At 49.5% G+C, this 17,309-nt stretch overlaps 1 protein-coding gene across 4 annotated transcripts in view; it reads right to left on the bottom strand.

Annotated features, from left to right (window-relative positions):
- Nucleotides 1-349: 349 nt before the first annotated feature.
- The window catches only part of DAPK2 (death associated protein kinase 2), a 111,589-nt gene continuing 94,629 nt past the window's right edge, over nucleotides 350-17,309 (bottom strand). For 2 of the 4 annotated variants that reach the window (XM_059698977.1, XM_059698969.1), the window contains exons 8-10: nucleotides 16,463-16,615; nucleotides 15,370-15,415; nucleotides 10,515-14,069 (exon numbers count right to left, since the gene is read on the bottom strand). In XM_059698977.1, the coding sequence (XP_059554960.1) occupies nucleotides 13,461-14,069; nucleotides 15,370-15,415; nucleotides 16,463-16,615 (808 nt within the window). In that variant the 3' untranslated portion in view covers nucleotides 10,515-13,460. Of the gene's footprint in view, nucleotides 1,025-3,678; nucleotides 3,763-3,885; nucleotides 3,976-10,514; nucleotides 14,070-15,369; nucleotides 15,416-16,462; nucleotides 16,616-17,309 lie in introns of those variants that run through there. The other 2 variants (XM_059698983.1, XM_059698994.1) reach the window with 2 other exon arrangements.

Below are 17,309 nucleotides of genomic sequence, written 5' to 3'. Positions count from 1 at the left end.
ATAAAGACACCAGTCATATTGGAATTAGGGCCCCCTGTTCTCATTTTAACCTGCTTACTTCTTTGAAGACCCTATGACCAACCATTGTCATATTCTGTGGTGCAGGGGTCGGGAGACACAACTCAGCCCACACCATCAGGGATGATCGTGGTAGTAGAGACAGTACAGGTGTTATTACATGCCATATCTGATTTAGGGAAGGATATAGAAGGTAGGTGCCTTGTAGTCCAGAGGGAGTGGTTCAGTATGACCTTCTGAGGCCCTGTCCACTCAGCGCACCCTAACCCTGGGTGCTCCCCCAGAGTCACAGGCACCTGAGCTAAAGAAAATCAGATGGAGAAGTCAAGCATCAGATAAACCAGAAGTTTAATAAAAATGAAAAAAAAATTACAATACAGTGGGCTGGCAATGGGCTGCTCTAGAAGGTCTGATAGATTGGTCGTGCTGACTCCATGTGGGTTCCAGGAGTTCACAGGATTGGTCCCTCACGCCCGAAGATTCACTTCACTCATCTGGCTTGTCCCCATGGGGGAGGCCTCTGTCCTCCTGGTGTAATTTTTGACCAGGCTGGTTCTGGACTCCCTCATCCTGTGAGGAAAACTGCCTGAATCTGACCTTCACCATTGATGGCCATGTCATTTACATTGTTTTCTTAAGTCCACACTTGCACTCCACGTTCTGAGGTTGACAGATGGGTGAGAGCCCGTTTTATGGAGAATAAGAGCTTTGGGAATGCTGGCACCTCCTCCGTAGGAAAAGCCACAGCTCCCAGGGTCTCCTGGATCCCCTGCAAACTCCTCTGAAGCCTGCAGGCCCATCTCTCTTGCAACAAGTTCAGAAATGCAGAATGCCTGGGTGCTGGTGACAAACGGGACCAAGAGTCTGCACAGAAGGGGGCCCCGCTGGGCCTGGGCCTCCTGGGGGCCGCTGAGAGCCGCATCAGTTAGGAGGTACTGCTCCTCCTCCGGGGGTGGAGGGCTTTCCTCTTGGCGATGTCCTCCTCTGTGTCACTCTCACAATTCCTCTGGAAGAAAAAAAGAGACCCGGGCAAGAGGGTCATGAGATGTCAGGAATAGGGTTGTGCCCGCAACCACGCCCCATACACCTGGGCCAGAGGGTTGCAAGCCAGAGAGGTGGATGTTGAGAGGAAGGTTGTTTTCTGTCCAGAGACTGGGCAGGGGGCGGAGAGGGTGGGGAAGGACCCGAGTGAGGCCAGAGCAAACGCCAGGAGGAAGGAAAACAGGCACCCTAGTGTCTAGTGGGGAACAGGTGCCAGGAGAACCCAAATTACAGAAATCATGAAAATTATATCCGGTGGCTGCCACATGACCAAGACCACTTGGATACATGGTCTGTGGGCTGATAGGTCTCCTGAGCGCAGACTAGAGAGAAGAGGGAAGAAGGGAGTCACCAGGACGTCCTTAACCCCTGACAGTGACCACTCTATCCCCCCTGTTCCTCCACTGGCTTAGGCTGCATCTTGAGCGAGCCCTGCCATGCGGTTTTCCCAGGGAAATAGCTTTTGTGCTCCATTTTTATGAGAGAGGAAAAGAGTCAAGTACATTCCATGGCTAAACCAAAGCTGAGGCCCTGGAGGTCACAGTGCCTTTTCCATTCAGGCCACACTGATCTATTGAATTATTAAAATTACCAAAAGAAGCACTAATTCAAAAAGACTTAAGCAAGTTATAAAAAAAAAAAAATCTGCTGTAAGATGTTCAATTTTAATGCTTCCCAAGCAAAAGGACCTATTTTTTTTAATTTTTTTTTTTAAGGAAAGGCCCTTTGGGAAAACTTTGTAATGGATGTCTAGGACCCAATCCTTTTCCACTTGCAGGATGAGCCATTGTGATAATGGTGCTGAGCATTCGAGTAAAAAGAGGACTTTTTAAAATGTTTAATCAAGGACAAGTCTTAGGATAGAAATTGATAGTCCCTTCAATACTTTCTGGTCCTCTCTCCCCGCGGCCTGCATTATATCAGGGCAACGCAGTTGGAAGGCATGCCTGCTGTCCACTATATCCCCTCCCAGGGCCTTCTCCCCTTCCCCTGGCCGTAGCCACTTGGAAATCCAAGGTCAAGATCAACTTTAGCCAAACACATCCTGGACCAAGCCCGGCTATAACAATAAAAATAACTCAAGCTCCGCTGAATAGCAACTTTTTAGTGTGCGTCAGAGCCAAACAATAAAAAAGTAAGCTGGGGAAAATCTGCCTGTCATTAATAGGGATTTTCAGAGGGAGGGAGTCCAATTCCTTTTATAGCAGATGAGGAAAGCGACCAGGGAAGGGACATAGCTTGGCCAAAGCCACATAGTTGTTTCAGGTCTCTGGAGCCATAAATACTCAAGTCCTGAGTAAGAGCAAGAATCAAGGAGAGCTGAGGCTGAAGAAAGAGGAACCCAGGATGTGTGGGGGGAGGGAGGAACACAGGGGCTGTGCCGGGTCCTGGGATTCAGCCCGAGTGCTATGTCCTAAGGCTGCTCAAGGCTGACGGCCCATCTGTCTCAGGCAGCTGCCTTCCAGCCCTGTCCTGAGCAGGAGTCACCTTCTGTCCTGACCTGTGCCACCCCAGACAGTCCTCGGGCCCTCACCACACTCAGAGAGCAGTGAGGAGCATCTGTCTGGGGAACTTCTAACAGCTGAAATACTAACACTGCATTCAGAAGCACTGGCAGTGCATTGTAAAGTCTAGAGGAGTATTTTAGACAACAATAACCGCTAACCTGTATTGAGCACTTAGAGTGTCAGGTTCTAAGAATATGTCATCATTTAATCCCTATGACTGCTCTACGGGGTGGGAACTACTGTTAACCCCATTTTACAATTGATAACATTGGCACAGACAGGTTAAGTAATTTCCTCAAAGTCACACAGCTATTATGTGGCAGATGTGAATCCTGGTAGTCTGGCTCCAGAGGCCACACTCTTGATCAGTGTATTATAAGTCCCTCAATTTAAATGTACACAAAACGGTAACAAGCTAATCAAATATAAGATATCTAATTATTATTATTGATGTTCATCTAACGCTAACCAGAAATAAGGACAATTGAAACATGAATATAAAGCTCCCATTCTACAGCAGATCTCTGGATTGCCAGGAATACATTTTGGATTGCCAGTGGTAGTCTCAGTATCCGGAGCCCTCCGGTCCCCGGCAGGCTACCTGTCCTCGGGGAAAGGCTGGGCAGTGGAGCGGCAGCAGCGTGCCTTTGAAGGCCCACCAGCAGAGGACTGAGAGCCCAGGGCTATGCTTCTCCTGGCACCTTCTAGCTCAGTGATGGCGAACCTTTTGAGCTCGGGGCATCAGCATTTTGAAAAACCCTAACTTAACTCTGGTGCCGTGTCACACACAGAAATTTTTTGATATTTGCAACCATAGTAAAACAAAGACTTATATTTTTGATATTTATTTTATATATTTAAATGTCATTTAACAGAGAAAAATCAACCAAAAAAATGAGTTCGCGTGTCACCTCTGACACGCGTGTCATAGGTTCGCCATCACTGATCTAGGTGGTCCCTCTGAACACGAGACCTCCGCTAATCACAGTGCAGAGGAAAGCAGACCAGCAGAACTGGCTGGAAACAGTTAAGACCCAACTGCCCCCCTCCATCCCCGGGCTCCAGGCCACCCCCGAACTCCACCCCAGAAGAAGGCACTGCATTTATTTACCGGGCTCTCATCTGGCCTCAGGTGCACTTTCTTCATCAGGGAGCGGGTGAGGTGGTTACACAAGGAGACAATGCTGAAAGAGAGCTGAGGGAGGGAGAGAAGAGGAAGTGCCAGGTGAGAGTGTGCACAGAGACCCTGGAGGGAACCAGGAACCCACCTGGGTCCCCTGCACCCGCAGCCTCCCCCCACCCCTAAGCCCTCACACACCTTCCACCGTCTGCGGACATACTGCTTCTTGAAGTTCTCCAGGTTGACCACGGACTCCCTGCGCACCAGGGCTTGCTGGTTGTCCACTGGCTGGGAGACAAAGCAGAGCATGGCAGCTGACACTGAGCTCTGGGCAGCGGCCACCCTCTCCACAGAACCCCCAACCACACGCCATCCGTAGCCTGACCCTGGCACCCCTGCCGGGCAGCGCATGCGGAGGGATATCACACTGAGGACAACGTTTACAGACGTCTCAGCTGTGCAAGAGATGCCCTGGTGCCCCTGAGCTATTATTACCACAGCCAGATGCACATGCCGGCCAGGGCAGAGGCTGAGCTCACGCAAGATGAAGCGAGGGAGGCAGGGCTTTCGATCACAAATCACTTTGGGAAAGGGTTATTGCATAGGATGCCCACTGTGCACTGAGCCTGATGGGCTTTAGCGAAACGGATGCCTTGTTGGCAAACAGGACATTGTACTCCATTCAAAAATAATGGAAGGAAATAGGGGCTTTGATGGAGGTCAAGAGGAAACGGAATGTGTAGTTGCCATGAAGTCTGGATGACTTTTCTGAGCCTCAGTTTTCTCATCTGTAACATGGGGATAATAAGTAACACTGTATATCAGGGTTACTTAGGATTAAATGAATGTGGGTATGTAAAGTGCTTAACCTAGAGATGCTCAATAAATAAAAATAAATTATTGATAGCCTTCCTGCCTTCTCCATTCCTTCTTTTTAAATTTTATTTTATTTTAAAAATAGCCTAGAAAAATAAAAAATAAAAATAGCTTTTTTTATCAAAAAATTTAAACATATTTAATGTATAGAATTTGATGAGTCAATTCCCTCTTAATTCTTCCCCTTTTGCAAATAAAACACAGTTTTCTGACACCAAGAGATGGGTTTTGGGGTTCTATGAACCTTCTGAAATGGTTTATATATTTTAGTATGTAAACTTGTAGATGAATATTCACAGCAGTATCATTCACAATAGTCAAAAAGTGGAAACAGCTGAAATGTACATTAACTGATGATGGACAGACAAAATATTGTCTATCCACACAATGGAATATTATTCATGAAAAGGAATGAAGTAGTGATCCATGCTGCACATGAATGAACCTTGAAAACATTATAATTGAAAGAAGGCAGAAGCAGAAAGCTACATATTGTATGATTCTATTTGTATCATATGTGCAGAATAGGCAAACCCATGGAGACAGAAGATAGATTAGTTGCCAGGGGGTGGAGAGAGGGAAGAATGGGGAATGATTACTAAAGGGTATTAATAAAGGGTTCTGGAATTATATAATGATGATTGCTGCACAACCTGTGAATATACTAAAAACCACTGAATTGTATACTTTTAAAAGATAAGTTTATAAAATGTGAATTATATCTCAATTAAATAGTTTAGAATTTATGTACAGATATACATTTCTTCTGAAGAGAGTCAATAGCTTTCACCGATTCTCAAAGGATGGTCCCTAAAGTCCAGCTCTACTTTTCTCTCTGCTCTGACCGCCTCTACACAGCAACGCCTCATTTGGCACCTCAGTGAATGTGGGGCGAGGCAGCTCATTGGCTCCTGAGTGCTGGTCTTACTTCTAACCACACTTGTTTATTTTCCATCCAGCGGAAGCCGGTGCACACTGCTGGCCCTCACTGCCCTGGACTTAACATCTTCCGGCAGGAGGCCCTTTCCACGTCCACCCAACCCCCATCGTCCTGGAAGGCCTCTGTGTATTTCAAAGCCCGATTCAAATGTGACCTCCTTTAAGACAACTTCCAAGAAACAACGTCACTCTCCCCAACATGACCAAAACACATGAGCTCCCTTATTACATACACCATCCATTTCAGTGCCACTAGTGGAAAACAACCTGAGGGCACAGAAATTTCTTCGTGTGTTTGTCAATGTTCCTGGCCCCACCTCCTTCCCACTCAGAGCATTCAATAATGGGTGCTTAATAGTTGTATGTGGAAATTGTTTCCCTGAGCTGTTGAAGAGACTAACTGGAATAAAACCTCGGACTTAGGACCTGCTCACTCCTGTCAATGAGAGACCAGGCACCTGGGTCAGCAGCCATGACACCATGACAAGGTGTCATAACACCATGACTCCCCACAGCTCTGTCTGAGAGTCAGCAGAGTTCTGTGGGGGATCAGAGAGGAGAGTGTACACAACCTTGACACGTGAGAGAAAGCCAGGGCAAGTAACTCTCCCAAACTGGAACATAGTGGTTTAGATCAAAGGGCGCAGGAGCAAAGAAGGGAGGGAGAGGAGAAAGAAAGATGGAGAGGGAAGAGAAGAGCATAGGGCACTGAGGGGAGCATTGGGCCAGCTCTCCCACTGCTTCCTTAATTGCCTTCACCTCCTCTGCCACACCTGCAAGCCCGGCCCTGGGTTGAGATCTCACCTGGAAGGGAGATGCAGAAGAGAGCAGAGCCTGCCCATTCCTGGTATCAAAGCCTTCCAGCAGCTTCCTGACACTCTTAATGGAACTCGACACATTCACCAAGACCCCCAAGGCCTGAACCACCTGGGTCCTTCTCCAACCTGATTTCCTCCCTATCTCTTTCCTATCGTTGTGGCTCCCATCACACAGGTCTGCTTGCTAGTCCAGGAACCCGCGGTCTCAGGGTTTTGCCCTTGCTCCTTCATATTCACTTTGTCACTTTGTTCTGGTCATTGCTTAAATGTCACCTCCTCAGAGAGGCCTTCCTTGATAATCTATCTAATAAAAACCTAAGCAACTGTTACAGCAGAACGACCAGAATGACCGGTCACTATGATGTGCACTGACCACCAGGGGCAGACGCTCAATGCAGGAGCTTCCCCCTGGTGGTCAGTGCACTCCCACAGGGGGAGCACAGCTCAGCCAGAAGCTGGGCTCACAGCTGGCGAGCGCAGCGGTGGTGGCGGAAGCCTCTCCCGCCTCCGAGGCAGCGCTAAGGAGCAGCGAGCCAAGTGGTAAGGAGCAGCAAGCAGGTGGGTGGTAAGGAGCAAGGAGTCCTGGACTGCGAGAGGGTGCAGGCCAGGCTGAGAGACCACCCCCACCCAGTGCATGAATTTTGTGCACTGGGCCTCTAGTCTTATATAAAATAGCACCCAGCTGCTCCACAGAACTCACTGTGCCTGTGCCCTACTTTTTCCCAGCATGTGTCACTGTCATTTTATTCTGCATTTATTTGTGTTTTTTTTGTTAGTTCCCCTCTCCTGCACCTCCCAGCAACTAGTGTCTCCTTTCCAACGTGATTTCCTGCCTCCCCCCAGCCCCAATCCACAGAACATTTCTACCTCTAACTTCACTAATGCCTGCAATTCACCTTTGGCCCTAACCCTTGCAGGGGACACTTGTACTCCATTTGGAGAGTTTGATGAGGCGGGAAGAGTCTATCCACTTACTGATTGGCACCACTGCCAGGAGAGAGATGCCTAAGCCCCATGGCTGGAAGGTTAACATGCAGGCTAGGGGAGTCCTGCTTATGAGAATCCCATCTTCCAACTGGTCTAGCAGTGCCAGTGACAGCAGAGAGGCCCAACTAAAATATCAGGTGGGATCACTTGCAGAGGCCATTCATGGGAGGTGATGCAATTCCTTCTAGGGCCCTGTCTATATGCTACACAAAACAGCATGAACTCTGACGAGGCCACCGGGGCTATAAATCTATCAGCCTGGCCTTTCCTAACCAACAGCCTCCCTGGTTGCTAAGAGAGCTCACCAAATGCTGACACTCTCATCTAAGCCTTGAAAATCAGAGATGTAAATTCTGCAGTGAAATCTGTTCCCAGAAGGAACGTGGCACTAACGCTTTTGACAAATTGAGAGTATGAGCGAGATGGAGCTATGTTCTGCCTGACCCCACCCCCATCTCTCTGCAAACAAACAGTGCCCACCTTTCTCCGGCCTGTAGTCCTTGGGAATACCAGAGAGTCTGGGCAATTTGACCAGGCTCCTAGGAGCATTTGTGTGTCTCAGAAAAATGTCAGGGAGGCAAGAAGACAGAATGCTGTGGCCGAAGTCACGTTCTGTTTTGCAGGCGCAAATGCCTTTGAAAAAGCCCAGTGGGGTGACCTAGGTCAGCGTCCTCATCCACAGAGCAGGGGGATGAAGCAGCAGCCATCCTCCAGGCATAAAAAAGAACCCTGGCTCTTCAGAAGAGGCACTCCGGAAGATTTTCTTTAAATACCAGGCCTCCTCTAGAAACTGCAAACAGATGGCAAGTTTTCAAACCTCCATCTGTGCCATTTCTCCAGCCCCATCCTCCACTGAAAACCAGGGACACCTGGGTGCCCACTGCCCTCCCCTGTCCAGGTCTGTTACTCTAGCCCCCTCTCCCCCGATCTCTCTATAGGCAGCCCCTCCACCTCTGCCTTTTGCTGGCTGGTTTCCTGGCTGAAGCCTAGACTCTACCTAGACTCACCTCCCGAAAGGAGCGTGTGAAGCTCACAGGTGCCTGAGTCTGCCTCCTTATAAACGGGTGGGGAGAGCTGCAGAAACCATGTGTCCCTGCAGGTTGTCCCCACATCAAACAAAGGCAATGGGAAGAGGCAAGAATGCCCCTTTCTTTGCCTGATCCGGTCTCACTTTTCCCAGTTAGGTCGCAGCATGGAAACTCTCACTTTTAATCCATCCACTCTCCAGGGCCTTCTGAGCCGTTTTCCGTCCCCAGGAAAAGCTTCCAAAGCCCCCCGCTTCTGTACTTCACAGAAGACAGGCGACTGGAGAGCATAACAACCAAATGCCACGTGTGGACGCTGTTTGGATCCTGATCTGCACAAACCAACGATGACAGACCATCCTTGAGAAAAGTGGGGACACGAGTACGGGATGTGTATCCAGATGATATTAAGGAATTCATCCTGATTTTGTCAGGTGTGATGATGACACAGTAGTAATATTAATAGGAAAAGTCTTTATCAGAGATTCCAGCTGAAGAATTTGTGAGTTAAATAAATCTGAATTTGCTTTTGAAATACTCCAGAAAAAGTAACGGTGGAGATGAATGAGACAGAACTGGCCACAACTTGCTCACTGTTGAAGCTGGGTAATAGGTACATAGAATTCACTACACCATTCTCAATACTTTTTGCAGGTTTTGAAAAATTCCCATAACAAAAAGTTAAAAACAAAAACTCGCTTTTTAATCTCTGTAATCTTCTCTTTAATTTCCACTTCCCAGTCCAGGGTCCTGGCCCCAATCTGGGTTTATCCCTAGCCCTCCGAATTCTACTCGGCCGCTCTCCAAGGCTACAGTTTGGGGTGGGGGAGAGGAGGGTGCTGAGAATGTTTCTGCCCTTGGCCTCCCCTCTCAACTTTTCTCGATCAGAATTCATCTCTCTCCTGTTTTCTGGAATATTGGGTACCTCTATTTTATCACCACGGCCTCTCGTGTCTCTCAGTGGGTTAGGTCCCCGTTTATCCCAGAAATGGAGTCTTTTACTCAGGAGTTGTCTCGTCCGTATCTGTCACCTCCCTCCAGAGCCGAGCACAATCAGTGCTTGTTCCACTGAACTGGCCCCTTCTGCTCCTCAGATATGCCCACTGCTGGGTCTCGGCTCCAGGGCAGAGCCTTCTCCACAGGCCAAGAGTTCCACAGACAAAGGAGAAAAGGCCATTCAGTTCCATAGACATTTGCAGCGGGGTGGCATCGGGGCACAAAGCCACCGCCAAGGGGCCGCCTGCACCATGTGACGGAGCGGGGTGGGAAGCCTCCATGTCCATAACCACCTGTCGGGGAGCGTGGGCAGTGCTGGGAGCGGGTGCATGGAGGAGACTCTGGCTTCTCCTGTCATTGTTACTCCTCACACCCCTTCAAGGCCAGCCGCCTGCATCGCAGAATCAGTGGTACCCCCCCTTTGTGTGCCATGTGCATGCCCTTCAGAGCAGGGATAGGCTGCCGCCTTTCCCAGGAGCCAATTCCAGCTTCCCTGGGCACCATTATTCAGGAAGATGTCACATACTCACCCTCCCCGCCCCAAGAGTCCGGAATGGCATTTGCACAGAGCACAGCGGCCGATCTTTCATTAACAGCCTAGTGAATGAAAAATCTGACGGCAGCTGGGTCTGCCCACAGAGCAGTGCCCCAGGCCTTTCTCCGTCTAAGTACCAGTGCCTAGGGACCATGAGCCCCACCCTGCCCTTGACCCCGTTGCTAAAATTCCAGCTGTGGGCGTGTGGGGAGAAGTTCAGCTGGGTCTCCTTGGGTTCTGAAGCCAAAGGGTGATGCATGTTGGACTGGCCAGGTGACGGGGAAGGTTACAGTCTTCTCTGGTTTCCCTGAAACACTTGGGGGGCATTTCTCAGTTCACTGCTATTTGTCTTTGGAAGTTCTTAGTCCAGAAAAGGATCTGTTTATAAAGTGTCTAAGTGACAAATCGTTATCAATGACTGGACTTGAACATAAAGAGGACAATTCCACGCCTGTGAGGAAAACCTCCTATGGTTCTGACTAGCTGGGTGAACTTCAGACAAGTCCTGCCCTGAAAAGTGCTGCAAGGGTGTCTGGTGGCTCACCTCTGAGGACCTCCCTGCCTGGAGAGCCTGTGGCTGCTGCCACAATTCTAAAAGAAACGCATCCCTCCCTCTTCCCAGTCTCCCTAATTCAAATCATCATCAACGTCTTTCTCTTCAATTGCATTTTATTTCGACGTCCACAAGAAAGTTGCCCCCGAGTTGCTCAGTCAGGGCTTCCTTTCCTTAGGAAACCTGGCTGTGTGAGGTCAAGGTGTGTTGACATGGCCAAAGGACCCTTTAATAGGAACAGTGTCTTATGCCAAATGAATACATCACATCCTGGGACAGGGCATCCTTGGAGAGATGGCAGATGGGTCATTTGTCCCAATTCTCCCAGGGAAGGCATAGGAACAGCTTTGCCATCTTCTGTTGATTCCAAGACGCACATTTTTGGATCTCTGAAATCAGGACTTGTCTCCCAGTCAATGGCATCTTATTATAACTGTCGGTCTGAAGTGAACGCAGGTGTTCAGTCAACTTCCGCCAGCCATTGGGGCCACCAGCCTCAGGCTGTCTGACCTAGAGTCTCTGCTTGAGGTCCTTTTGGATCACACCGATTGTGCAAATTCGCAAAGCATGAGGACCACCACCCGGAGCGCCTATTCTTAGGGGAGGGTTTGTCATCCCGCCCCAAGGGAAAAGGTTGGGACTCACATTCTCTTGCTTTTCCTTTCTCACGGTGGCCTTGTCATTACCCTCTTAGTACAGGTGTTCCCCTTTGGGTGTGTGTGGGGGGGTGTCTCCTATTGGACTTCCCATCTTGGGCTTTTTATCTTTCTTATTTTTGGTACATAAAATAATGATGTGTCTTATATTTGATGAAAATACGGTTTCTTCTATTTGATGAAAAAAGTTTGTTACAATATTATATATATTTGAAATGATCCAGCATGCTAACAGAAAAGGAGGTAGACTTTTGAGGAAATGCTTTCGTGAGATTAAAATCTCATGGCTCGTCCTAAGCCACTTCCCATCTGTGCTGCTCACTAGGCGTTTCCCCCAGCACATCGGGCCACTGACTAGCCTGGCATCCGTCATGGCTCCCCGTGACTCTTGGGATAAAGGCAGAGGTCTTTGATATGGCAAAGCCTTGCTGGTCCTGCATCCTCTCCAGTCACATGTACACAATCCTCTTATTCTCTCCCCTCCAGCTTTCTTTCTATCTATGTCATTTCAGCCTCCCATGCCCCCTCCCACCACAGAGCCATGGCGTGAGGGCTCTGTAGGGAACAATTCTTTCTCCCTGGTGTGCTTAGCTGATCTCAGCTCAGCATCACCACCTCGTGGATGCCTTCCCTGATTAGATCAAACCCTCATTGCAGGCTCTTACAGTAATTCATACTTCTCATTCCCAGCATATGTCTCAGCTTTAGTTCTACGTTTCTAGAATGTTCTTGATTAATGTTGGAATCCTTCACTGGAGTGCAGACTTTGTTAAGGCAGGAAACATGCCTGTTTTCTCTTAGCTTTGTATCTCCAGGGCCAAACCAAGTACCTGGCAGTTGCTAGGTGCTCAGAAACTATTTGAGAATGGGTGAATGGTTGAATCTGCATATCACCTGCCTTGGAAGCAGAGAGAAAACTCCTGAAGCCTGGGGCAGTTAGGGGAAGCAGGAAGGCAACAGACATCTCAGGATACCTCCACTTTTGCCACAATTATGCCCTTGGGCAAATCACATCCTCTCTGTTTCCTCATCTCCAAACTGGGAATAGCATTTACCCTGCTTCTCTGACAAGGGTAGGTTGTGAGTCTGTTAAGACATTTGGGAATGATACATCTTTTCCCCAACCCCCAAGCTTCTAGCACAGTTCTGGGCCCACACTCATGCTCTGTCTCTATGAGCCAGATGACGGGTGCTCCTCTGGGAAAAGGGTGATAAGACCACACAGTCCTCAGGGGGTATGCTCAAAGCTTGGGATCAAGAGGGGACCACTGAACCTTGTGCTTTCCAGTCTTAATGTCCACCCTCTTCAAAAACTCTCATGGAGTTTCTCTGACCTTTCGTGGCCCAAAGCCCTAAGTACGTAAGAAAAGGAACCTTCTTGCTGAGTCCTGTTTGGTATCCATTCCCAACACAAGGTTGAGGCCCTTAGCTAGAGGGAGCAGCTGGAGAAGGGTGAGATGCTGCCCTTCTCACCCTGTGGGCTGGGCTTCAGACAGGCTCAGGCTGGACAGGAGCCATGACTGCGCCCTCTAGGACATACTCCTCCATCATCTGAAGGTAGGAAGCATTCCACCCATACCTGGCAGAATACGTGAAGTTGCTTATTTTACCGCTGGGGTCTGAACTTTAATATTAAGATGGATATTTACATCAAAGTCTCGCAATTTCTTCCCATATACCTCATCTTAGAGTCAGGCATCCCGAGTTTCTGTTTCATCTGTATCAACCAGCTATGAATGACCCTGAGAAAATCATTTTCCCTCTTTGAGTTAATTTCCTCATCAGATAAATGAAAATAATAGTAACAGCAATCATAATGCCACCGACTTTCCTGTCTTGCAAAGTTATTTTAGGGATCAAAGACGTAAGGATCAAAGATGTAAGTGCTGGATAAGTGATGTCAGTGCAAATGAGAAGTAATATTTTCTCTGTGCATTTAAAATTCCTCCTTCTGAAGCAGGAAAGCATCAAGCTGACTTACTATTACCCCCGTTTAGCTCAATATTACCCAAGATCTGCCACCCCCAAGGCATATAGGTGGGAAGTGAAATGTGCACAAATCCATGATCACACATCAGTTATCAAGCATTTCCCCAGAGCCAGCTGTCCTCCCTCTAGAGAAAGATACATTGAAGGCTGTTTATTCTCAATTGTTTTAACAGCTTGGCTGCCTTGCCAATCCCCCATCCCAGAAAACCAGGTTGGTGAGAGGAGGTGCAGAATGAATAACTCGCTAGTACCTCTCTGATTCTGGGTTCTTGGAAGGGGGTGAAAGTCTATGCTACAGACATACATCCCTGCAGGATAACTCTAGCTGATGCCCAGCAGGGCCGTTGGAACATGCTTCTGCAAGCCATCCAGGAGGCATTGCTGATGAGATTCTGGTCCTCAGAGCTCCAAGCCGGCCAAGACTTTGTTGCTGCCTGGTCTGCTGCGCAGCTCCGCTAGGGGCTCACCGGCGTCCCGGCAGAACACAGAGCCCAGGCCATCTGTGCTCCCACTCTCCAGCTGGCAGCTGCCCACCAGCTCCTGGAGCCACTGTAGGTCTGCTGAGAGCTCCTGCCTCAGAGCTTCAAACTGCACCTGCAGACGGTCCAATTTCCTGGCCATGCTTCCGAGGCTGGAGCCTGTGGTCTGGATGTCTTTTCGCAGGAGCCTCTTCAAGGACTCCACTTTGCGGAACTCGTACCTGAGCTGGGACAGGTCATGCCGGGCACTCTCGCTCTCCTCTCGGTACCAAGCTTCCTTCTCATTGAAGATGGAAACCAAAGCTTCCACATCGTCCTGGATGGTGTCATGGGCCCCTGCCAGGGCATGGCATCCCTGGTCGACCCAAGCCACATCCTCCATCACATGAGCAAAACGCTCAAAGTTGACGTAGGTGTTGTTGGGAGGCATGCTGGAGTGGCATTTGAGGGTGTACTCTCTCAGGCGCTTGGTCTTCAGCTGGGAGGGCTCTGTCTTCCGCTGTTCTGGGGCTCTGGCTTCTCCTTTGGACTGGTGGGTGTTTAGACAGAAGAGCCAGAGTTAATTTGACTCCTGCTCCAAAGGGCAGTCCGAGCTGGAGGCAGAAGGCACACAAGCAGCCTCTGGCATTCACTGCATGCGCCAGGCCATGTGGAGGACCAGGGTGGGATGAGCACCCCTACAGGCCATCATAAAGCGAGGAGTACAGGGGTGCTGCCTGCATGCTCACTTCAGGGCAGGGTGGCCCTCGGCATTAGAGGGTCTTCACACGCATAGCATTTAGGGCGCTCACACAGACAGGCAGGCTGCAGCACTCTGCAGGCATCGACTCAAGGCCAGGAGCACGCAGGGCCAGGTCTCACAGCGGGCGGCTGAGTGGCCTCTTGCCTTCAGGGCCAGTCAGCCGCCTGGACCTTGCAACACTCAGCAGGCTGAGCAAGGAGGCAGCCCGAGAGCCTCCCTAGCTCTGTGCCTTGAGCCCACCCCGAAGCTGGAGGGCCCTTGGCCTTCCTCATCCTTCACTGAGCAGAGGAATCTGGTCTTTCTGGAGCACTCCAGCCCTCCCCCTCTACCCCTCAGATCATCCTCGCCAGCTCTCTCATTTAACAAACAGTTCAAGGGAATTAGAAGTCCTACTATGTGCCTGGAGTACACATCTTCTCAGTTAACAGAACTAGTAGGGCCAGAGTCCCAGTCTCCTGATTCCCACCGCCCCAGAGGGCTTCTCATAGCACTTTACTGTGACTAGACCACAAAACCTCTGGAAAACCAGCAGCTGGAAGCGCAATTACAAAGCAGGTCAGGCAGGGAGTTGCCTTTGTGCCCCTGTCCTCCCCAGGGGGAACGGAATTGCCCACAGAGGCTCTTCCCACCAGGCCTCCATCTCGGAGCCCCATTCCCTGAGGTCTCACGGTGCCTGAGGAAGCCAGGTGACTGGTTTAGTGTCCTCCTTACTCAGAGCCCCCAAAGTCAGAAAGAGCCCTGGTTACAAAACTGAGATTTTTCATTGTTACCAATCTCTCTCTACAACTGGGAACAAGAGTGACACATCATCCGACAAAGAACACTTTGTAAGATGGCCCTAGAGAAAAAGGGTTACAACTAAGGTATGTGAGGGTTGCATTTTATAAGTCACCTGAACCCATGAAATAAAATCTTAAACCTATAAACCTATTTGAAAAAGACCCAGAACCTTGGGGCCTTCCAACTAGCTTTCATCTGTGCCCATGGGTCAGTATTTCAAGGGTCCTCTGCATCCAGCCACCCCAGCCAGCCCTGGAGACAGAGCGGAGACCTTCCTGCTCACTGGAACGCATCACTGTGCCCTTACCGTGATCCAGGGGTGTCGGAGAGCCTCTTGGATGGTGAGCCGCTTCCTGCAATGAGGACCAGAAACAGAGGTGACCCATGAGGACAGAAGCTGAGAGCAAAGGTCTTCATTCTTACTCTTCTTAGACTAGCATTTTGGCATTCTTTGATCACTGCCATCAAACCAGAATAATGGGAAACTGGCTGAATTCTCTGCACTCCAGAGAAAATGGTCCAGACTGACCCCTCTGTAGAGTGACAATACATGAACCCTCATCTTTGATCCCAAAGTGGAAGGGCCTAACGCCACACTATAGGAGAGTCGTAAGTGCTCTTTTGAGCTTCCCACTTACCCTTGTTAAACCTCTGGTCTCTGTTTTTCTGTTTGCCTCCCAGATCCCTTCTCAGCTCTGCCTTCACTGTACCCAGGTAGGATGCTGCTGCCTAGCACTGCCCTTAGCTGGAGAAATCAGCCTCCGTACTGTAGAAGACCCCACTCTGGCTCTCTCCACAGTCTGTAGGACCAAGAAGCCATGGCCTTGTAGAATCTGCAGACCTTACTCCTGCCCCAGGTAGGCAATGCTCCGAGCACCTACTCCCTACAATTCCCTGCCCATCTCCCACTGTGACCCCACAGCCACAGAGCTCACCCTCGGTCCTGAAGAAGGGATAGGATGACCATGTCTCCTATTCTCCCACTTCTTGGCCTCCCTGAGCTCACCTCCCCACCTGAATTGGTTTGAAACCTGCTGCTTTCCTTTTCAAATTCTAGTTCCTGGTGCTTTGGGGACAGACTGCACAAGATAATGAGTCCCAGAGAAACCCAGGCTGACTTCCAAACACACACACACACACAGACACACAAATACTGCGCACACACATAGATACACACTGTGCACACACCACATGTAGTTGTTTGCATTTCAGCAGGAAAAGAAGCAGAAAGACTTGAGCAAACAAGATGAATGCCAGTCCACACTTCTCAGCACCTGCCCAGATTAGACCACAATGGCACAGATGACAGCCCGTGAGAAAGTGGGGACAGACTGACATGGGGAAGGGCAACAGGTGCAGGCTAGTACCTCAGAAGCCCGTGCCTTTCTCTGTCCTCTTACCGGGTCTCTTTAACCAGAAGCTTCCGAATGAAGTCCTTGGCCAGCTCACTGGTCTGACTGAAGAATTCCTCATCAAAGTCGTAACTCACTGCTGTGATATTTGCCAGTGTCTCCTGCTTCGTGTCTCCAAGGAAAGGGGATGCTCCACTTAGGCTGAGCACAGAGAGAGAGAACACGTGACTACAGGAATGTAGATGAATAGGGGGTGATGGACTCAGGTAACCCTGACTCATATGATTGCATGGGGTTGGGAGCTCCCAGCAACACTGCCTGACCCCTCTGGGCAGCCAGTCAGCAGCTGTTTCAACTGAGTCCAATTCAATATACTTTATGGAGCTCTGACTAAGCACTTGACAGAAATTTTATCTCCAGGAGACTGGAAAGAGGAAGGGAGAGAAGCACAGCAGAACAAAGTAGAATATAATAGAAGGACAGACAAAGGACTGTGGGAGCACAGGATGGAGGGGAGGCCTAGTGTAGGCTTCTTGGGAGAGTTGATACTGGCGTCAGTTGTGCCATTAGGGACTAGAAGGGGGTGTGAGGTTCCCCTGCAAGGTTTGTGAAGGAGGCGTCATTTAAGTAGTGACTCCTGAATCTACTGTCTCCTAACACATATGCCAGTTGCTTATGGGAAAGGTCTACCTAGAGGTGCCATTTTCCCAGAAGTCACTGTGCCCGAACCTCCCTCCTTGAACTCCCTGCCGGGATTAATGATGCTACTTCACAAATGCATCCAAGCTGGAAACACAGGGGTCACCTCTGATTCTTCCTTCCATTTCCTCACTTCATCCAACTGGTCAGAAAGTTTTGTTGGTCAAATATCTCTTGAAAGTCACCCCCATCCACA

This window comes from Myotis daubentonii, chromosome 1 (assembly GCF_963259705.1).
Source record: "Myotis daubentonii chromosome 1, mMyoDau2.1, whole genome shotgun sequence".
Taxonomy (NCBI): domain Eukaryota; kingdom Metazoa; phylum Chordata; class Mammalia; order Chiroptera; family Vespertilionidae; genus Myotis; species Myotis daubentonii.
The sequence above is the reverse complement of the archived record's forward strand: the minus strand, read 5'-3'. Positions and strand labels throughout refer to the sequence as shown.